The sequence below is a fragment of the Pelodiscus sinensis genome, chromosome 25, assembly GCF_049634645.1.
Source record: "Pelodiscus sinensis isolate JC-2024 chromosome 25, ASM4963464v1, whole genome shotgun sequence".
Taxonomy (NCBI): domain Eukaryota; kingdom Metazoa; phylum Chordata; order Testudines; family Trionychidae; genus Pelodiscus; species Pelodiscus sinensis.
Window position 1 is genome coordinate 7,680,615 of NC_134735.1, and position 22,232 is coordinate 7,702,846.

Genomic DNA, 22,232 nt, shown 5'->3' on the forward strand with positions numbered 1-22,232 from the left:
CATCACTGTTGTGTCCATAACTATCAACTCTTCCACCATGTTAGGAAATATGTAGACAATTAATTACAGAGTGTAATAAGCAGATATTACATAACCAGTTGCATATTGTGTGAGTAGGGTGTGTGTGTGGAGTATTAGAATAGGTTGGGAGGAATCCTAGCATTGAATAAACGACCCGTTATTAGTTTTAAAAGTACTCACGATTGTAATAGGTAAAGAATTAGAATAAATGCTTAGTTTTCAGTCCTATCATCTTTTTCAATTCAGAGTAGCACTTCTTTTCTTGCAAGAAGCCCCTTGCAACAAGGATTTTGTCTTTTGTACAGAACCTAGTGCAGTGCATCCCTGATCCTGATTTCTTGCCTGTCCATGCATGGTATGCACAATCCCTTCTGTGTAGAACCTAAAGCAGGGGTCGGCAATAATTTTGGATGGCGAGACACTCCATGAATTTGGAAAGTGGTCAAGGGCCACACCGTTCCATCCCAGACCCCACACCACCTTCATTAATATGGAAGTTGGGTGCAGAAGGGAGCTTGTGGTAAGGGATTGGGGTGCAGGAGAGGATGTGGGTTCTGAGAGGGAGTTTGGGTGAAGGAGGCAGTTGTGACCTGGGGCAGAGGTGTGGGCTGTGACCTTGGGCAGGAGCAGGTTGTGACCTGGGGCAGGGGACTAAGGTGCAGTAGGGGGTGCAGAGGTTTTGGTTGTGACTTGGTGCAGGATCTGGGAGGGGGTCTGGATGCAGGGGGACAGAGGGTTTGGATTATGTGAGTTGGGGGGAGGGAGTTACTGGGATGCCAGAGGCAGGCTGTAGCCAGAAGACTTACCTGGATGACTCCCGGTCAACAGCTCAGCAGGTTTCTCAGATAAGCTGCCTGCCTGCTCTGCCCCTGAACCAGCTGCAGGGGCCTCTTGGGTCTGTAAATAACTATGAGCCTGAGGAGTGGGCAGTGCTTTGGAGGCTGCCTGTTCTTCAAACAGGCAGCTCCCATTGGCCAGAAACCAGCCAATGGGATTGTGCTGGGGGCAGGGAAAGCCTCTCCCCCAGCTTGCAGCCATTCATAGACAAACAGACCCTCACAGCTGCTTCTCTGAATAGGAGGCAGAGCAGGTAGGGAGTCTGCCTGAGGGTCCCCACTGTGACCACGGGCCAGAGTCAGTGACTTGGTGGGCCACACTTTGCCCAGCCCTGACCTAAAGGCATGAAGTGGCTGTTTGTGTTATCACTGGTACCTTATAGGACAAGGTCTGTCTTGAAATGTTCAGGGAGGAATAAGGTGGTATGGAAGGGGTCATAGTGTCTGACGTGTGTGCAGGCCAGGGGAGTGGAATGAGAAGAGAAATAGGAGGAGCATCTAGAGTGGGAGGCAGGCTTAAAGGTGTGTGTGGGAAAAGGTGGGCAGGAGCAGAGCTTTCAAAGGGTAGGTAAATTTGAACTTTGGATGGAAGAAGAGGGGACCCTGGGAGCAGAGATTCAGGGAAGAAGGGTGGTCAGATCAAGGAGAAGGAAAGATGCTGTCTACACTCCGGATAGGCTGCATGCGAACGAGGCACTGCTTTTCCTTTTCATCTTACCCTCGCTACACATTCGCGCTCTGGTGTGCATCGACTTGGGCAGATTGTGCAGCAATGACCTTCCTCCTTGCTCTCTAGTGACACAGTGAAAACATTCCTGATGCAGGAGGGCCTACAGAGAGGAGTTATTCATTTGTATTGCTCTGACACCTAGACACCATAGTCACAGAGCAGAACCTCCATTGTGCTAGCGGCTGTACAGATACCAAGCAAATAATGGTCCCTCCCCCAAAGAACTTGGTTGCTCCACCATTCACTGATGCTTAGAACCCAGTTGTCTTATGTCTACACAGAGGAGATGTGCCTACATCTCAGACTTCAGTAGAGTCAACCACAGTGTTGGCTGCAATTTGGTGGGCCACATTTTGCCCAGCCCTGACTTAAAGGTGCAGTAGGGGGTGCAGGGGTTTTGGTTGTGACTTGGTGCAGGGTCTGGGAGGAGGTCTGGGTGCAGGGGGACAGAGGGCAACTTTCTAAACTAAGACCATGGGATTCTTAAACACATGTTTTTAAGGCAAAGTTACGTTAAAATGTGAACATACTGCAGATCATACATATTTATTAAGGATCAAGTGACCATTTAAAGAACCAGGGTAAGGAGTTTGGTTTGCTTGCTGGGGAGCCATCATCCTTTTGAGGACACTAAAAAGGGTGACCACATTTTTAAACACCTCACCTCATTTGGCGCTTCTCTTGTGTACATGCTTGGTGTGGAAGCTTTTCCATTAGAAGGACTCTCCTTATTTTACTACACTGCAGATCCATAGGAGAAGTACTGGGATGGGTTACCTAGGGAGGTGGTGGAATCTCCATCCCTAGAGGTTTTTAAGTCTCGGCTTGACAAAGCCCTGGCCGGGTTGATTTAGTTGGGATTGGTCCTTCCTTGGGCAGGGGGCTGGACTTGATGACCTCTGGAGGTCTCTTCCAGATCTATGATTGTCACATTTTTTTAACGATGTGCAATACAGGGCTTTGCTGCTGACAAAGACATTAACGTGTCATTCCGTTTAAAATGTAGATCCTTCACTGATGCATTAAGTAAACAGACCAGGGAATTGCTAGGAAGCTGGCCTTTTGTTAGAAGATGAATAGTCTGATAGCTGCCTCTCCAAATCATTCCTGAACATAACCGCCACATGTGTATGTATGTTCCCTTTTCCTCACAACCTGTCCAGCACAGCACCTCCTTAGCAAAAATATGATGAATATTAACTGTAGTCAAATGCCTTCTATCCAGTAATGTATAACTTTATTCTTTGTGCTGCACAACTGAAGATAATATTCCTTTTTCCAATACAGAGAGCTGCTCATTCAGATCAATTTCTTAGTCCAAATCCCTCTCCAGTCTTTTGGTCTGGGATGTTAAGATCTTTTTTCTATTAGAATTGCATCTGTTTTAGAAATTAAACCTTTTTGTCCCCTGTTTACTCCTGGATCAGCTCCTAAAACGTGGTTAAAGGGCTGGACAGAAGCGTCTTGTATTAAACTTTCACACAACATTTGGCACCAATTGAAAATATTACTTAAAATCAGAACCTAAGATCAGCTCTCCAAACAGAGTAATCTCCCTTCCTCTCCACCACAAATACCAGGTGGTCCCCGGGCTACGAACGCATCGACTTACGACCAACTTCCCATTAAGCGCATTACAGCCGGTCCCCAAGTTACGAATGAGCGATCTGCACTTATGAACAGCGCGGTCACATTTAAATGAATGGAGTCTGACTTACGAACAGATTGAGTTACGACCAAGTGTTTGGTATGTAACTCGTTCTAAAGTCGGGGACTATGTGTAGTCACTTTAAGTCACTACGGTTTTTTTGTTTGTTTTTTGTCCTGTATAAGTGGAGGTGAGTTTCCCTGGTGCATATGGGTGTCCATGTTCTCTATTCTCTCAGATGCTGCCCTCTTCCCTGGCTCCTTGTTGTCCTCTCCAATCCCACCCAGAACCTCTGAGTTGCACCAGATCCCACTTCTCTCTTTTTCCTGCAATCTCGGGCCCAAACAGTTGGGCCTGAAAGCAGGCAAGCCCTTCTCTTCTTACATCCCCTGGTTGCTATGGCTCCCATTCCCTGTAAACAAAGAGGAGAAGGCCCTTGATTGGCTCCTGGTGAGGATGGTTGCCTGGAAACCCCCCCAAGCATGCTTAGCAACCACTAATACAAAAAAAAAAAAAAAAAAAAAACACACCCTCAGCCCTGGCCAGCAGAAACTCCAGGGTCAAGGAAGGAAGGTGGTAAGTTGATCCGAGTTGATGGGGTGTGAGGAGCCCAGGATGGGGTGGAGATTCAGGAATTGGGCTTTGTGCAGAGCATCTGAGACGTGTCAGGTCTGGTACTTTTGCCATGGTTACTGTGTATGTGAGAGAAAGGGGAGGGAGGGAGACGTGTTTGTTGTCTGTAGCACTAATCTCAACCCAGAAAAAGTAAGAAACCTTCTCTTCCTCCTGCCTTTCTCTGTGGCTTTTATTCAAATTTTCTCCATATAATTTGACCCCTCCCACCTCTCCAGCAGTCCCAAGGCCCTCGTGTGACTTCTTCCATCCCCCACTCAAGGAACTGCATACCCTATCCACCCCACCCAAACTGGTTTTATTACAAATCTTTGCTTTTCGTACGTGCGCAAAAGGCCCCATTGGTGTTAAATGAACAAGTTGCTTGGTTGAAACCAGCAGGATTTGGTTGCAGTCTCTAATCCAGGGCTGGAGAAACCTTTTTTGGGTCGGGGGCCGCTGATCTGCAGAAAAATCAGTGTGGGGCCGCACCCTAGTGAAAATAAAAAACCCTCACTGACATTATCTCCACCTGAGGAGACAGACACTCCCCACATTCCCCTCGCCTCGGGGCTCCTAGCTTAGTAGATTTTGTGTGCTCCAGCCCCGCGGTAGGGCAGCGGGGGGCTGGAGCACCAGTTGGGCTCCCCAATGCGAGGGAAGAGGGAAGCTGCCCTGAGCCTCAGGGGCCAGATCCAGGCAAGCAGGGGTGGCATCCAGCCCCCGGGTCTGAGATTCTCCCCTCCCCCCCTCGCCGCCGCCCATGCTGTCAGTGGCAGAGTGCAGAGCCTCAGTAGGTCCCCAGTGGCCCATGTTCCCTGTAATCTTTGAGTTACTGTCTCCAGAGGGCAGTCTGAAGCATGCAGTGCTCTGTTGACAGATGGATGGGGTGCCCTCGCGTCTTTGTGACCTAGCGGCTTCGCGCCCATCCAGGCTGAGCATCGTGCGGGAGGGGCTGCACCTCTGTGTAGAAGAGAATGGCGACAATCCTGTTCTGCATCTGCAAAATAAGCGCAGCCTCAGGTCTCTGACCAGCCCAGCCCTGTGCGTGGTGAAGCGTGAATGGAAAGGACTTTGATGCGCAGAGACGCATCCTATCACTTGCCTGGGCATGTGAAATACGGCAGGGAAATTCACTGCTGGAGCTGACTTTCCCAAGATCAGCAGTTGGGGGAGGTTGCCCAGTGAGCCGAGCAGGTGAAGGATGGACAGATGCATCATCCTCAGTCGGACCCTACCAAATCTGTGATCCATTTTGGGCAATTTCACTGTCACAGGATTAAAAAAATCGTAAATTTCATGCTTTCAGCGTATTTGAATCTGGAATTTCACAAGGTTGTAATTTTGGGAGTCCTGACGCGTGTGTGTGTGTGTGAGAGAGAGAGGGGTCTGTGTGTTTCACTTTTGTGCCGCTCCTGACAGCGGTGCTGTTTTCAGAGCTGGGCAGCTAGAGAGAGGCGGCTATCGACTGAGAGCATGGTATGATATTGCCACCCTTACAGTGGCTCCTCTGTCTTCAGAGCTGGAGCCACGGTCAGCACCCACGACTCTCCTGGCAGTGCAGATCGAAGGGTGGCCACCCCATAGATATGCTTGTGACACCTGTGCAACTCCCTTTTGGGTCAGAGCCCCCCAATTTGAGAGAGACTGGTTACAGCCCCCCAGCCCTGTGGTGTCTGTGCTACAGAGGGTAAAAGCACACAAGACCCGATTTCACGATGCATTTTTCATGGCTGTGAATTTGGTAGGACCCTGGTCATCAGGTATTCCCAAGAAGGCACATTGTCAAAAGGGGATGCTGGTGGCTGAGAAACTTTTACTGTCCTTTTCTGTGCTTTCCAACCTCAAGGGGCATTCCCATGGCCGACAGGGAAGTCAGTCGATTGCTTGTTTTTTTCCCCTCTCTCTCTCTCTCCACTGAAGTGAGCTGCTGACATGGCCACGCTAAGTGTGAAGCCCGGACAGAGATTTACAGTACCAGACTGGCACACCAATGCCAACCTCATCTCTACCAATGCTGAGCGTCAGCGTTCTGCTTCCCATCAGATCAGGCAGGAAGCCAGAGTTCTCCGTAATGAAACCAACAACCAGGTGGGCTTCCTAGGTGCTTCGCTCTCCTTAAGAACATAATGGCCAGACTGGGTCAGACCAAAGGTCCATCTAGCCCAGTGTTCTGTCTTTTTACAGTGGCCAAAGCCAGGTGCCCCAGGAGGAATGAACAGAACAGGGGGATTGTCAAATGGTCCGTCCCTTGTTGCCCATTCCCAGCTTCTGACAAACAGAGGTCAGGGATACCATTCCTCCCCATCCTGGCTAATAGCCTTTGATAGACCTAACCTCCATGAGTTTATCTAGTTTTTATTTTAACTCGAATAGTCTTGGCCTTCCCAGCATCCTCTGGCAAGGAGTTCCACAGGTTGACACTGCATCATGTGAAGTACTTCCTTTTGTTTGTTTTAAACTTATCTATTCATTACATTCATTACTCTCTAGTTCTTGTATTATGGGAAGGAGTACATAACTCTTATTTACTTTCTCCACACAAATCATGATTTTATGGACCTTTGTTGTAATCGTATCCTCTTTTAGATTCCTCTTTCCTAAGCTGAAAAGTCCCCATTTTATTATTCCCTCCTCATATGGCATCTGTTCCAAACTCCTAATCATTTTTATTGCCCTCTTCTCAACTTTTTCCAATGCTGCTCCTTTTTGTTTGTTAAAGCGGTTTGCTGGCTGGGGCCAGGAGAAGGGAGTGTTTAAAGTCCTGTCTGGCTGAATGAATTGGAATGGGGAAGAAGTGTGTCCCATGTCAACTTTCAGATGACTGAAGCAGCCCTTTGGCTGTAATGATGGCTTGTTAGGAAGTGCTTGCTCAGTGTGAAATTAGCAAGGCCAGGTGAATGCTGGGGGTGAGAATAATCTTCCAATAAAATTGGTTCTAACATATAAACTCAGTTGATGTGGCCCATGCTCTCCCCAATTCTGTGTTCACCTTCTACAAATGCCTCATCAGCTCAAGTTTTACCCACAAAATTGGATTGAATACCCTGGAAAGGGTTTTTTTTTTTTTTTTAATTTCACATCTGTGCACGTTCACACCTGAATTCTGATTAGAACAGCAACTTTCATCCAGTCATGAAACAGAGACAGATGTGACTAATCCAAGCTCTGTTGCTCAGCTGTACTTTTGGACTATGAATAGCAAGGTGCAGGGTGAACAAAACTTGTGTGAAATTGTCAGAGTTTGAATACATCTGTGAGAATGCCAGTCTGACTTTGTGGGCTAGGCCACTCCTACACCAGTGTTTATGTGGGCAAAATGTGTCACTTGGGGTACGTCTAGACTACAGGGTTTTGTCGACAGAATTTTTGTCGACAGATACTGTCAACAAAGCTTCTGTCGACAAAGAGCGTCTAGACTACATTCAGTTCTGTCGACAAAGCAAGCTGCTTTGTCGACAAAACCCTGTAGTCTAAACACAACCCTACATGAAATAACACCTTCTGTTGACAGAACTCTGTCGACAGAAGGCGTTATACCTCGTAAAATGAGGTTTACCAGCATTGACAAAACTGCTGAGTTCTGTCGACGTTATGTCGACAGAACTCAGCGGTAGTGTAGACGCAGGTATAGTTTTGTCGACAAAACTCTGTAGTCTAGACACACCCTTAGGGATGTGAACAAACCCCACATCTCTGAGTGACACAAGTTTCACCAGCATAAGTGGTACAGGTTGAATTGCTCTAGTCCAGCACTCTCTGGTCCGGAAACATTCTCTCTCTGGTCCGGTATGATTTTAGTTAACCAAATGTCCATAAAATTTGTTTGCAGCCACCGATTCTGGCTCTGTTCTGTGCTGTGATTTAGCTCTAGTTCACCCCTAAATGTCTTCTAAGAGCCCAGGAAGCGGCAGACATGTTGGTAATGCTTCCAGACAGTATGGAAAATTCTCTGGTTTAGAATGGGTCAAGTCCCAAGGATGCTGGACTAGAGAGGTTCATCCTGTAGTGTAGACAGTGCTATGCTGGAAGGAGAGTTTCTCTCCCTCGCTCCTGTGGATGCAAGTACAGCTGCATTGGTACTGCTGTGAGCTTGCTAGTGTAGATGTACCCTAAGTTATTTGCTGTGATTTATCTATTTAGATCTTAGTAGCCAGTGTGTTCCATTTTTAAAGCCAAAAAGGACTATCCAATCCGTCCTCCCTCACTAACGACTGGAACAATTTACCTCGGGAGTTGGTGGATTCTCCATCGCTTTCGGCCTTTACATTTTGTTCCTGGGGAGCAAATATTTGCTAATGGATTCTTCAGACTGGAAGGATCCAACAGCTGGACGTTGAAGCTGGAGAAATCCAGAATGGAAGTAAGGGGCATGTTTCTAACAGTGAGTCTAATGCACCACTGGGAAGACTTAACAAAGGGCTGGGGTTGATTCTCCATCACTGGTCATTTTTAAATCAGACTGGATTAAAAAAAAACAACCCAGACGATCTCGTTCAAAAGGAAACATGTTGGGAGCTTCCTCTGGCCTGTGTCGTAGAGGAGGCCATGCTGAAGGATCACAGTGGTCCCTTCTGGCCTTGGAATCTGATTCTGCACATCTGGGTGACTTTCGGAAAGCTCTGCTCTGGGTCAAGCAGAAGTTGCAGACTTGATGCAGAAATTGTTGGGGGGAAGCTCTTGGGTCTGTGGAGGGGCAGGACTCAGGGATCACAAAGGGACCGTCGGGCCTTCCTCTGTAAGACCTCCCATTGCTGCTGGGCCTACCTTGGCATTGGGAGTGGAGACCTACTGGCACCACTCACAAAACCCTTTCGCTAGGCCAGGGCGCCGGGTTATGGCTTGATCCCCCTTCTCTGCTGGGAACCTCCATAACGAAAACCATCCAATTCACTGACCACAGTTGGCCCTCCTGGTACAAGGCAGAAGCTCACTGCCTGAATATAGGCCCCATTGGATGCAGCCAGGTAACTGACATTGGGGGTTATTTATAGAGAGCGGTACGTGTGTAATAGGCCAGAGGGGTGCAGAGATCATATGATAGCTGTTACACTTTCCTTTTCCTGCACTGAATGCCCTCCCCCCCTTTCGCGGATACACAGGTCAGTTTCTCCCTGTCCTGTGCATAAAGGTATTAACGCTGCCTTAAACTTCAGAGCTACAATACATGGATCTCTGAATGCAGGTGTGTAGCTGGGTCAGCACTCCCCTCACACAAGCGCCCCCCCTTTGTCCGAGTGTGGGTTCCTGCATTCTGTCAGTCTTAAAAGCCTTGTGGCTACTCAGCCCTCTAGCCAAGTCACACTGTGCAATCACAACCTCCTTCCGGGGTACACCTCTAACGGGCCCATCCCGGTGCCCTGTGTAGAGTGTGTCTCTGAGTTCAGTCTTTTCCCCTATGACAGTGGTGCCTCCTGGGCTTCTCCTCCTGGAGACAATGTTCTAAACAGCTCCCCATTCTGAGCGGTCCTTGGCTCTGCCAGACAGTCAGCCTTGGCCTTCTCTTTTCCAGGTCTGGACTGCAACTATCTTCCTATAGTCCTGCAGCTTCCTATATAGTCCCTCGTGGCCCCTGATTGGCTGGGTTCCTCCTAGTGACTCTAGCCACTTGGAGGTCTGCTCTATGGCCCTTTTGGCCTTAGGGCCTAGCCCCATTACAAGGTGTTAGCAGTTCCTAGTCAGCTGCACAGAGAGAGAGTTTCATGGTAAACAAAACAACCCTTTACTACACATTCAACCTCTCATTGTAAATGGGGCATGTGGAATAATTTAGCAATAACTTTTATGCAAAAGCTATTCACCAGTAAACCTGTAGGTGTCCTTCCTGCAGATTTCTCCATTTTGCTGCCGTGACCTCTGTTTCAGCATGAGGTTTGACGGAACACATGCCCTTTTATAGAGAAGCTGGAAACAGCTCTCTGGACACAGCAGCAATTGCAGACAGTTCCTGCGCCTATAGTCAGCTGTCTCCTCAATTTCCAAGCAGACTGGGAATTTGCAGCCTGTCATCCCAAGTGGTACAGCTGCTGTGATGCAGCCTTCGCAACAGATCTCTCTGCACTTAGGTTGGACATTAGGAAAAACTTCCTAGTTGTCAGGGTGGAGAAACACTAGAATCAATTGATTAGGGGGGTTGTGGAATGTCCATCACTGGAAATATTTCAGAGCAGGTGAGACAGACACCTGCCAGGGATGATCTAGATCAGGGGCTGTTAAACATCTGGTTGGTGCAGCAGGGCTAAAGCAGATTCCCTCATTGCTCTGGATCTGTGTAGCTCCCAGAATTGGCTGCTGGGTCCCTGTGTCCCCTAAGCTCTGTGTGCTGCCCTCACCTCCAGCGCCAACTACACAACTCTCTCTGGCTGCGAACATACAGAGCCCTCTGATCCCTCTGCCTAAAGGTCGCAGGGACACGCTGGCCGCTTCCAGGAGCGGTGTGGACCCAGGGCAGGTGGAAGTCTGCACTACCCGTGCTGTTCTCCCTAGGGATGTGAATGTGTATCTGTGTGATTCCATTGGTTAATGCACATGGTTATGCACAGCTCCCTCCCTCCCACCCCTGCTGCTGCCTCTGTAGTGGGGGAGAGGTGGGAGCCAGATTTCAAACTCCTCACGGAACCGCCCTCCCCCCCCACCTCGGTGCTGCCTCTGATGCAGAGGTAGCAGCAGCAGAAAGGTGGGAGCTGTGGGTAACCAGCTTTGCACATATACCAGCTCCTGTGAGAGCCATCTCCTCCGCCTACCATGTGAAAAATGTCAGCACTTACACCTCTACATAAATGCATTTTAACATCCCTGCCAGGAGCCATCTGAGGTAAACACTGCCCTCCCAGGCCCTTAAACCCATGTCCACCTCAACCCCTTGTCCCAGCCCTGAGCCCACTCCCATGCCCCAACCCTCTGCCCCCACCTAGTGGAAGTGAGGGAGAGTGATGGAGAAGGGGTGGGACAGCGGGCTGGAGTGAAGGGGGGGGGCTCGGAAAAGGGGCGGGGTGTTTAGTTCTGTGCAATTTAGAAAGCTGTTTACAAGAGAGAAAATCACACAGCCGTGCGGATTTGTGGGTGTGCCAGTGTTCATGGAGACTCTGGGTTTGATGCTTTAGTGGCCTGTACCTTGTGTGGTTATTTCCATTAGTACAAAGCAGGGGCAACACACCGGACTACCAGAAGCAATGCTAGTCCTTCACATGCAAGGCACTGTCTAGGCCGGTGAAATGATCCTAAGTCTTCACAATTTCAGCGACCAGGAATGGATTGAATTGGGGTCTCTTTTCATTCTAGACGCACTGGGACGAGCATGACAACCGAACGCGACTCGCCGAGCGCATCGACAGCGTGAACCGATGGAAGGAGACCTTGGACAAATGCCTCACCGACACAGACACCGAAATCGATGCCTTAATCAAAGTACGCTGGGGAAGCAGGTGGCTTCAACTCAACTATGCTTTTCATCCATGAGCCAGGCCTGGGCAGACTCCTGTGTAGGGCTTAGGATCAGAGACGCCGAGTTCAGCTGAGAGTCACGGCCTTAAATTGTGTTCAGTAAAACAAACCCCGTTTCTTCTGTCCCTGGCTGAGTTGAGGCATTGCATTGCGCTGAGTGTTTCATATAGTCTCCCTTCTTAGAAAAATATCTGCAGGGAGAACACAGCAATTCATGAAATGCCAAACTTTTAAAAAACTTTAAGAAATAATGAGAGGATTTTAAAAAAACATTTATTGGGAGCTCAACAGGAAAAATTAGGCAGGAAAAATTCAAGTCACGTCTTTTCTTAAGTTAGAATGAGGAGTTTGCGTCTCCTCACTTAGCTTCACCGAAGGCTAAATCTGTTTTGTGCATTTCCCCAAGGCCTTGCCAGGGACTCACTGCAGGGCCACCAGCAGGTCGCACATTCTCTTGAACCTGGGTTTTCTGATATGTACGATAGGGATGGAGCTGCTGTAGCCGGGGGCGGGGCAGAATATTTGCAAAGATGAGGTCGTCAGAGAAAGGGATATTGCAAGGGCTGGGATCAACTGGAAATGGGAAAGTATTTTTGGTCCTGTCGGACTTTAGGGTCGCCAAGGGGGAGAAGCCCCTAAGCTCCTTTTGCTCCAAAAATCATGGGAGAGCTGAGTGTGAGCTGAGGGGCTTAACAGCATTAGCACGTCGCCTCTGAACTGCGGGCCTTATAGACCAGTGATGGGCCACATAGACTAACGGCCCTCTTCATATCAGCGATGGCAAGGTTGTCGTAACCAAGACGCTGTCCCGGGAGAGGGTAGCCTTGCTCCCTGCGCTTGCCTGTCTGGAATGTGCAGGCTGGGCCGACTGAACCGTGGCAGCGCTTTGACTGGATGCAGAGGGAGCGCCCGGCTCTCCCAGTCAGCGTGGTGTGCGCCGTCGGCCCGCCCCTCCCTCCCTTGCTTTCATAATACTGATAGGAAACAATGACACACTGGAAACTGGCAGAATCTGGCAACCCCGTGCAAACGCAACCCTGAACAAAATGTCTCGCGGGCCTCCCTTTAGAACCCCAGTGGGCTACATCCAGCCCTCAGGCCGCAGGTTGCCCGCCCGGCCTATAGACAGAGGCCGTCAGCTCGGGCACCTTGCGCCCAGTAGATGGCAGCCGTGCACCACTCGCGACAAGGCTTAAAAGCTGCTTCCAGCCGTAGCAACGAGGAGGGACTGGGTAGAGCCCTGCAAGCCGGCAGCTACCAGCTCCGTACCGGTGGGTGTGGATGGGAATGTCCAGGATTCATTTTTGCGGCTATGGGAGCGCATGCGGACACTACCAAGAGGGCTCTACACAGGTGCTTGTCCCACTCCGCCCTGCCCAGCAACCACCAGGAAGCGAGGTCGGGGCGATCCTGCGGAGGAGTGTGGTTGGGGTGTTGGTCCCACTCCCCGCCCACCCCACCTGGCACTCCTAGTGGGGATGGGACAAGCACCCATGCCCTGGCCACGCTCCCCAGTAAGCACAGGACAGAGCCGGACAAGCACCCCGAGGACCCACCTGCACCTGCTCCTCCTGAAGGAGCACTGCGAGACCGCTTGCTGCTGTTGAGGTGCAGGTGTGGACGTGGGTGCCCATAAAAAGGCGGGGAGCAGATTGCGGATGGGATGCACGTTGTTTCCAGTGGATGTGGGTGGATCCGTATTTTTATCTGCATGCATGGTGCTGGGCAATCGCCATGGGAACTGCCGCGCACCTTCCCCCCAGAGGAAGGGCGGCACCCCTCACCCATGCTGCCTTCTCCCCCCGCAGATGAAGGAGGCCGCAGAACGTGCGCTGCAGGCCAAGAACTTGCCCTTGGATGTGGCCATCGAGTGCTTGACGCTTCGGGAGAGCCGCCGAGCCATTGACGTGGTGAAGGACCCGGTGGAGGACGAGCTGCACAAGGAGGTGGAGGTGATCGATGGAGCCAAGAGAGACCTGCAGCAGAAAGTGAGCGAGGCCTTCGAGCAGCTCTGGTGAGTCGAGCCGCAGAGCTCGGGCTGGGTCCCACCGCACCGGTGGATTCCAAATCGAACACGTCTCTCTCCGCGGGGCTCTGGGCTGGACGTGCCTCCAGGCTGGCCAGCGTCTGAGCAGAGCCTTGGCTGTTAAACGTGGTGTCAGCATCTCAAGGGGACACCCAGTAGCAGCCCTGGCCGGAGTGGACCCGTTAAGAACAAACGGTGGACATACTGCTGGAATAATGGCAGCGAATAGGTAGGCCTGAACTTTTGCCCCAGTAGCTCTGGATCCCCGGGTGGGACCCTGAACATCCCGGCCCCTCCAAGGCAACTCATGCCCCGAAGCACATGCTGCTTTCCAAACACAACCCTGCTGTGCCCAGCTTTCTGGGCGCTCCGCCCTTCTGGGTCACTGCACTTCAGGCCTGCTCGGGCGGTGGGTTCAAGGAGCAGCTATAGCTGAGCCACCAAATAATCACCGTGGAGGCTCAAACGGGGCCAGCCTGGTGCTATAGAATCTCATTGTTTGTTTGTTTGTTTATTTTAAAAAGCCCAGTCAGGTCTCTAGCCCACAGAGGTCCCCAGAAAGCTCGGGAAATGTGAACTGAGTTTAGGCCAGTTGGCTGGCTGATCTGACTCTCTCTGTCACCTCGGATGGACAAGTTGCTGTGTCCTCTGAGTGAACCAGTCTGGCAGCCCAGGTCTGACTCCGGTTTGTTCACCATGTGCTGCATGATCTGTCTGCCAAGGAGATGTGTTGTCACTGACTCTTCCAGTCATGGGCGGTGGGTGAACCTAGGGCTGGGGGGGAGGCAACTCTTCAGCCCCGCCTCTTCCACCTGAGGCTCCACCCCTTGCAGGAGCCAACCCCTTTACCACCCCCCCCCCCCCCGGGGCAGAGCTCCAGCTCTCCCCCTCCCACCTCAAGCCATGTTCCACAGTAGGGGCAGGTCTCCGGCACCCCCTGCATGAGCCTCTCCAGCCCTGGAGCATGGGGAGGGCGGGGGGCACGTCCCCAGCCTCAGCGTGGCTGAAGCCTGGTGGCAGCCCAGGAGGCACAATGAAGCAGGGGGTGAAAAGTGGGCGGGGCCACGCCTGGCAGTTTGGGAAGGCAATGCCTCCCCCTGCCTCTCACACCCACTGCCCATGGTTCCAGTACCACCTTTTCCAGCCAAACAGTGATCAATGCAGCTTGTCCTGCCCTTTCCTTTGGCAGCCTATTGCAGGAAGCCCGTCAGCAGCTCAACTTCGATCACCGGGGTAAAATGGAAGCCCTGGAGATAGACCGGGTCTGCTCCTCCCTCAACGTCAACTCACCCAACATCTCGTTCAAGGTCAATCCAACCCGGGTCCCAGTCGGGTAAGGGAAAAACCAGGCCCCTCCTGGCCAAACCTTGGCTGCTTTAACCTTCATGCTGACGCTGGAAAGACGTGGGACTCTTGCCACCATGAGCTGAGTTTCTGGTGCTTTGCGGAAATGACTTGATCGACTGGCCTAGAGTTTAAAACACCAAGAGCCGGATTCAGGGCTGTCTGACCGGCTCTGCTGCTGTCAGGGAGTGAGATCAGATGCAGTCCTCGGGGAAGAAAGCCTTTCTCCGTACTTCCAGTGATTGTTGTTACCAGTAACCACTGGTCCTTCCTGAGCACTCTCCCTCCGTCTGAGTGTTTCAAAGCACACGTGAACCTCAGAACAATCCTTGTGATGCAACTTAACAGCACCCCCATTTTATAGAACGGGAAACTGAGGCACAGAGGGGGAAGTGAGTTGCCCAAAATGTCCCGGCAAGTGAGTGACAAACTTGGGGTGAGAACCTGCCTCCCTGTCCTCTGTTGTAACCACTGGACCATGCTAGTTTCACAGGGAGGGTAACAATTCACCCAAGAGGGTGGGTGCATTCAATGTTTGGATATCTCAAAAGGATTCCCTGGTCTGTTATGCAGCAGGTTGGATACAATGATCAGAGTGGTCCCCTCTGGTCTCGAAATCTGAGTCTCTTTGCAGCTTTAGGAAGTTTTTCCTACCTTCGCATGGGGAGGTTCCTCTTTTGCAGACACTTTGCCTGTTCCCCAAGGGGTGGGTCTGAACCGTCTGTCCCGTTGTGCGCACTTGGCATTCTAGATCGACCACGCCGCAGCAGTGGGACCAGTACAGCCAGTACAACAAGGACCGAGCGGAGGCAGAAATGAAAGCCTCCACGGAGCTGCGGGAAGCCATCGCGCTCACCATTGCACAGGTAAATGCAGAAGCCGCAGGTGCAGTTAAGGGATGTTAAGCCAGGTGACGCGTTCCCCGGTAGAGAAGACTGGACCAGTGCAGCCTGCTTCCCAGCTTCGAAATAGGCAGCAGGTTAGATGGTGCTTTTGGGGGAGGGAAGGTTTGAAGAAGCCAAATCAAAATTAGCCCGACAGCTCCCATCTGAAGAGCTCCGCCAAAACTGGGTTGGTCCTGTGATGTGGTGTTGCTTCTGGTTCAGGGGAAGGGATGTTTTCTTTGGTGGTTGGAGGACTGCTGGTTTCCTGGATAGCGATTAAAACAAAAAACAAGTGTGTCTCGCTAGATTATCACAGCTCCCCACAGATCTCACCAGGCATGGGCCTTGTCCCAGAGAGCTTAGACTCGGACACAAACCAGACGGGGCCCACAGAGCCGTGTAGGAAGGGTCTGGGTAGAAGGGCTACTCTACGCTGGCATGACTTTCCGGAAATGCTTAAAACGGAACAGTTTTCCGTTATAAGTATTTCCGGAAAAAGCGCGTCTACATTGGCAGGATGCTTTTCCGGAAAAGCACTTTTCTGGAAAAGCGTCCATGCCAATGTAGACACGCTTTTCCACAAAAAAGCCCTGATCGTCATTTTCGCAATCGGGGCTTTTTTGCGGAAAACACTTCTGTGCTGTCTATACTGGCCCTTTTCTGGAACAGTTTTCCGGAAAAAGGACTTTTGCCCGAATGGGAGCAGCATAGTATTTCTGGAAAAGCGGCTGATTTCTTACAGTAGATTGTCAGTGCTTTCCCGGAAATTCAAGGGGCCAGTGTAGACAGCTGGCAAATTATTCCGGAAAAGCGGCTGATTTTCCGGAATAAGTGGCCAGTGGGGACACAAGGAGTTTTGGAAGAGAAGAGGGATGTTTGTTGAAACATTGGGAGATGTGCCAGGTGTTTCAGGCATAGAGAGGGCTATTGACCAGGACCCAGCTGCTGAGAGTTGTTTCCTTCTACTCCCCATCTGCCTGTCTATGTATCTGCCCTGTGTCTTTATATTGACATGATGCTGTAAGTTCTTTGGGGGCAGGGACTCTGTTGGTTCTCTGTACAGCACCTAGCGCAGTGGGGTCCTGGCCTTGACCGGACTCCTGGGGGTTGTGACCGTACAAATAATAAAGAGCAGTGCATGTCAGGGGGGTGATGAAGGGCATGAGGAGACTGGAGAGGAGCACAGGAATGGGCAGGCGACAGGTGAGATCATGCAGGGCCCTGAAAGCGAGAGGGGTATGTTCCAGAGGGAGCAGGGTAATTGCTTTAACAGTGCTGCAGAGACATCTCCATGGCCGTAACCTGTTGTCCCTCTAGACAAACAACGAGCTGGAAGCTCAGCGAGTGGCCACCGAGTTCGCCTTACGGAAGAGGATCCGGGAGTTTGAAAAAGCTTATGACGAGCTGAAGTGGCAGGAGAAGAACGTAAATTTCGGGCTTGTTTCCTTCACCTTCCAGCGCCCTGCAGTGCGATTCTAGCGTCAGAGCGTATCTCTGGCAAGGGGGACATGAAACGATTCCTCGCTGCGGGTCAGCACATCCCCGCGCAAGAGGCATTTCTGTCTGAAACCTCTTGGCACATCCACCCCCTGGGGCATCTCGACCTACCTTGGCTCTCTCACTGCCTTGTGGGATTGCTAAGCCTCTATCCCCCAACACCCAGCACTGGTACCAGGAGCAGCTTGTGTACCATTCAGAGGGGGTCAGTATGCCTGGCTGATCAGATACAGCTGCAACACATGCTGTTGTTCCTCCCAGGGAGAAACCATTCTCGCCCACACAGGGTCAGCTGAACCCAAGCTAATGCCTTCATCTCAGGTGTGGCGATTGCCTGGTAGGACCGGCCCTTGTAAAATGCATCAGGCAGCTGTTGGGTATGGACACGAGGCATCAGTTGTATGAGCTCATGGTATCCCAGCCATGGCCTCCTTGCAATGCTCAGGTCAGCTGATCAGTTGATGTGAAGCGGCTAGTCTGACACCACAAACAAATCGACTTGGCTGACCCCACTCCTTGAGTTTTATCTCTGCTACTCAAATACAAAGGGAAATTCTGCTTTTTCCAGTTGATTCTGTGAAGGAAGAGAAATGTAATTAGAGGTATCACAGAGGGATGAGCAGAGAACTGCTTTGAATCCAGTCCTGCTCAACACCGATTGAAAAATCATAGAACACTAGAACTGGAAGGGACCTCAAGAAATCAAGTCTAGTCCCCTGCCCTCACGGCAGGACCAAGCACCATCTAGACCATCCCTGATAGATGTCTATTCAGCCTGCTCTTAAATATCTCCAATGATGGAGATTCCACAACCTCTCTAGGCAATTTATTCCAATGTTTAACCACCCTGACAATTAGGAAGTTTTTCCTAATGTCCAACCTAAACCTCCCTTGCTGCAATTTAAGCCCATTGCTTCTTGTCCTATCATCAGACGTTAAGGAGAAAAATTTTCCTCCCTCCTCCTTGTAACACCCTTTTAGGTATGTGAAAGCTGCTACCATGTACCCTCTGACTTCTCTTTTCTAAACTAAACAAACCCAGTTCTTTCAGTCTTCCCTGATAGGTCATGTTTTCTAGACCTTTAATCATTTTTATTGCTCTTTTCTGGACTTTCTCCAATTTCTCCACATCTTTCCTGAAATGCTCCCATAGGAAGCCCGTTCATTCAGTGGTGTGAGTGAAATAATTCAGTGGTTCTCAGTCCACAACACAATTGCTTGGTGGAATCTGCAAGCTGAAAAGTCAACTTGGGCCCTTATGTTTCATCCTTATAACCCAGCCACAGTGGTCCTGAAACAGCTGCAGCATGCCTTGCCAGACTGGGGTGGAAACTGGATTTTTAAGCAATGATGCCTAGTCCACATAAATTTAGCAAACTGTTTTTCATCCATTTGAGTGGAAGCCCCTTAGTAAGAACATAAGAACGGCCGTACTGGGTCAGACCAAAGGTCCTTCTAGCCCAGTATCCTGTCTGCCAACAGTGGCCAACACCAGTGGTTTAAAAACCACTCCAGGCCTGGTAAAACCTCAGGGGGGCTGAAACTGCCTTGAATACAGCTGGTTCCCTATCTAGAGCTGATGGGAATTTCTGGAGCCCCGCAAGCCAGTCTTTGAGTGCCCCCTTACTAACCTGGATACCTGCAAGGGCAGGATGGTATCCATCCCTTGGGCTCTATGTGTTAATCCTCAGACCTTGGAGGAAATTGCTGAGATGGAAGAGGATATCCGACGCCTGGAGGAAGATCTCAGGAAGAAGATGTGGGATCTGAAACTCGCGCACACTCGCCTGGAGACCCGGACGTACCGCCCCAACATGGAGCTGTGCCGGGATCAGGTACAGATGAGCCTGTAGGCTGGACATTTGTATGTGCGGAGGGGGTGGATACGAGCCTGGTACCCCCATTGTCCATGAGGGATTTGAAGTTGAGGGTGGAACCCTAGATAGTGCAATCAAAGTAGGGATGTTAAATATTGGTTAATCAAATAGTCGATTAACCTCATGATTTTGTATTGGTTACTGGACTATTCTATAGTCCAAAGGAGCCCCTTGCCATCCGAGGCAGCAGTGCACGGTGCTAGGCAGGAACTGGTACACAAGGGGAGCCAGTTGAAAAAACAGCTCCCCTCGCAGACCAGCTGCCTGTTGCCCCACGCTGCTGCCTCTGATACAGAGGCAGCAGCATAGGGTGGCAGAAGCTCCTGTCCCAGGTGAGGAAAGGGGGGGCTGAGCTCCTGGACCTGGTGCAGGACGGAACTGAGCCAGGCAGTCTGCCCATATGACTCCTAATACACTTTAAATGTAGAGTCGCAGTGAGGGTAGGTCCTGGACCTGGCACAAGCCAGGACTGAGCTGGGCTGCAGGCCAGCCTGCTAAAAAAATTTACTGGCAAGGGGTGGGGGGAAAGGCATGTAGTCTATAGCATTAACCTATAAGCTTTTGCTTATCGGTTAATTGGTTAATCGACTACACTATTACATCTCAAAACCAAAGCACTTCTCTGGGCTCCAAAATGCATTTAGGTGTGAACTGAATGGAGACTGAAAGAGGAATAAAAAAGGGGGATCCACCATGCTGTGAGAGTTAAAGCATAGAAACAAAGGGGTGCAGGAGCTGGGCTATAGGGGGAATTGGAGGAATCATAGTAACTAGCAAACCCCGGTGTCAGCTCTTATGGCCTGTCCCTGACTCCTAGGTGCAGTATGGGTTAACTGACGAGGTCCACCAGCTGGAAGGCACCATCGCTGCCCTGAAGCAGAAACTTGCACAGTCACAGTACGTTCCTAGTGGTTTGGGAGTTAGGTTCCAAGGCATTTAATAACATTTAATAATGTTAACAAGCACCAGAAGGTGCTTTGTACCCTTCGGTGCTGAGGGCACTGAAGGTCAGAAACGTGCATGGCGGGAGATGGGTAGGGAGCTGTAGATTAGACTGCAGGGGGCGCTGCAGATCAGGAACGGTGTATGGTGAGAGGTGGGTGGGGAGCTGTGGATTACACAGCGGGGGCGCTGCAGGTTCATGGCGGGAGGTGGGTGGGGAGCTGTGGATTACACAGCGGGGGCGCTGCAGGTGTATGGTGAGAGGTGGGTGGGGAGCTGTGGATTAGACAGCAGGGGGCGCTGCAGGTGTATGGTGAGAGGTGGGTGGGGAGCTATGGATTAGACAGCAGGGGGCGCTGCAGGTTCATGGCGGGAGGTGGGTGGAGAGCTGTGGATTAGACAGCAGGGGGCGCTGCAGGTGGACTGTGAGAGGTGACTGTAGATTAGACATCAGGGGGCGCTGCAGGTGCATGGCGGGAGGTGGGTAGGGAGCTGTGGATTAGACAGCAGGGGGCGCTGCAGGTGTATGGTGAGAGGTGGGTGGGGAGCTATGGATTAGACAGCAGGGGGCGCTGCAGGTTCATGGCGGGAGGTGGGTGGAGAGCTGTGGATTAGACAGCAGGGGGCGCTGCAGGTGGACTGTGAGAGGTGACTGTAGATTAGACATCAGGGGGCGCTGCAGGTGCATGGCGGGAGGTGGGTGGGGAGTTGTGGATTACACAGCGGGGGCGCTGCAGGTTCATGGCGGGAGGTGGGTGGGGAGCTGTGGATTAGACAGCAGGGGGCGCTGCAGGTGCATGGCGGGAGGTGGGTGGAGAGCTGTGGATTAGACAGCAGGGGGCGCTGCAGGTGCATGGCGGGAGGTGGGTGGGGAGCTGTGGATTACACAGCGGGGGCGCTGCAGGTGCATGGCGGGAGGTGGGTGGGGAGCTGTGGATTAGACAGCAGGGGGCGCTGCAGGTGCATGGCGGGAGGTGGGTGGGGAGCTGTGGATTAGACAGCAGGGGGCGCTGCAGGCCAGGATTGGCAAAACCGGGCTGTGGTTGAACTACATTTATAGAATTGGCGGCGGGGGGCGGAGACTGGACAAACAACTGGGGAAATGGAACCACTGCCTGGGATTTGGGTTGGAGTCCCATTGCCGCGGCGCTTGCGTTCTGCATTCCAGTAGCAGCATGTGGGCTTGCTATTAAGAGGCCTGAGCCATAAAACACAGCGTGTCGGGAGCTCCCTCTGTCACTCCAGTGTGCATTAGCTTGAATGCAAAGGCAAAAGCGGCGCTGCTTTACTGTCGTGGGGGCAGAGCAGGAAGCTGGCTGTTTGTCAGGTGAAATGCCAGCAGACAAGTACCGTGGCACCTTTTGCTTTGCTCAGGGATGCGCTAGACGCGCTCTACAAACACCTGTACCGCATCCAAACTGATATGAGCTACAAAGCCAACTCCCTGCTGCTGGACAACAAGTGCATGGACAGCAGGAGAAAACTCACAGTCCCCGCGGAGAAATTTGTGCCGGAGATTGACACCTTCAACCGCACCACTAACCGGACCCTCTCGCCCCTGAAGAGCAGGCAGCTGGAGCTAGCGTAAGCCTCTGGGCAGCAGAGCCGCGCCGAAGATAAAACTCCTAGTGAGTCAGTTCCGTAGCAAGGGAAGCCGACATCTGTGTTGTGTTAGATCAATGTTATTCTCCTGCCCCCGAAGTTGTTTTATAACTGTCTGTCCCCTTGCAGGATTTTTATAGCTTCTTGCACTTCAAGGAGCATTATAAACAATAAAGTCTGTCCCCACCAGCACTTGTCATCTGACCGCATTGGAAGCGTTTTACGGTGATTGAATCCATGTGGGCTCAGTCTCGAGTGTGTTTTAAGTCCTTTAAAGGGCCGGGTTCCGCTCTCGGAAGGAGCTGTGCCACACTGGGGCCTCTCCAGGTCTCCCCCCCCGTGCAGACAGTCAGATCTGCCTGCTTTCGCGTTTCAAATAAAGTTGTGGGTTTTTGTGTTTTTTTTTCCTCTTCGCTTTGCGGAACCACCCCAGCTACAAGACAGGGAGCTGGAGTCCATTCTGGCTCTTGTGGCAATAAATGTGCGAACTAAGAGTTAATTGTGTAGTCGCTGTGTCCCAATAGTGCTTGCTATGTGCTAGAACTTTTTTACACCCTCGAAGACAAAAGTCGCTACTCCAGGCGTTCGCCATTGAAAACTTGTTATGCGGGTGAAATTGGGCTCAGGGTCTAGCCTGTCTGTCTGTGTCTGACTCACTCTTCATCCACCAGTGTTATGTTTCTGGTGCTACAGTAGTGGTCCCTGTAGAAAAGAAAGCTGTTAGATTTCCTGATCTCAAGGTGAGTTTGCAGGAGTGGAATTCCGGGGGA

At 51.3% G+C, this 22,232-nt stretch overlaps 1 protein-coding gene across 4 annotated transcripts; it reads left to right on the plus strand.

Annotated features, from left to right (window-relative positions):
- Positions 1–3,692: 3,692 nt before the first annotated feature.
- Positions 3,693–21,654, plus strand: TEKT2 (tektin 2). Of its 4 annotated transcripts, XM_025190240.2 has the most exons (11): positions 3,772–3,811; positions 4,728–4,870; positions 5,771–5,938; positions 11,129–11,254; positions 13,099–13,304; positions 14,506–14,649; positions 15,412–15,526; positions 16,862–16,969; positions 18,733–18,876; positions 19,736–19,815; positions 21,235–21,654. In XM_025190240.2, exons 3-11 carry the CDS (start codon positions 5,783–5,785, stop codon positions 21,446–21,448), a joined length of 1,293 nt encoding a protein of 430 aa, XP_025046025.1. In that variant the 5' UTR covers positions 3,772–3,811; positions 4,728–4,870; positions 5,771–5,782; the 3' UTR covers positions 21,449–21,654. The 4 variants fall into 4 exon arrangements, with proteins under 4 accessions (XP_006134332.1, XP_025046025.1, XP_025046026.1 ...); XM_006134270.4 differs by lacking the exon at positions 4,728–4,870 and having other exon boundaries at positions 3,693–3,811; XM_025190241.2 differs by lacking the exons at positions 3,772–3,811; positions 4,728–4,870 and adding an exon at positions 3,832–3,904.
- The last annotated feature ends 578 nt before the right edge of the window (positions 21,655–22,232 follow it).

Coding starts and splice junctions, on each gene's coding strand:
- TEKT2 (XM_006134270.4), top strand. CDS start 5,783: ATGGCCACGCTAAGTGTGAAGCCCGGACAGAGATTTACAGTACCAGAC. Junction 16,970..18,732: donor TGAAGTGGCAGGAGAAGAAC/GTAAATTTCGGG, acceptor GTTAATCCTCAG/ACCTTGGAGGAAATTGCTGA. Junction 19,816..21,234: donor CAGAAACTTGCACAGTCACA/GTACGTTCCTAG, acceptor TGCTTTGCTCAG/GGATGCGCTAGACGCGCTCT.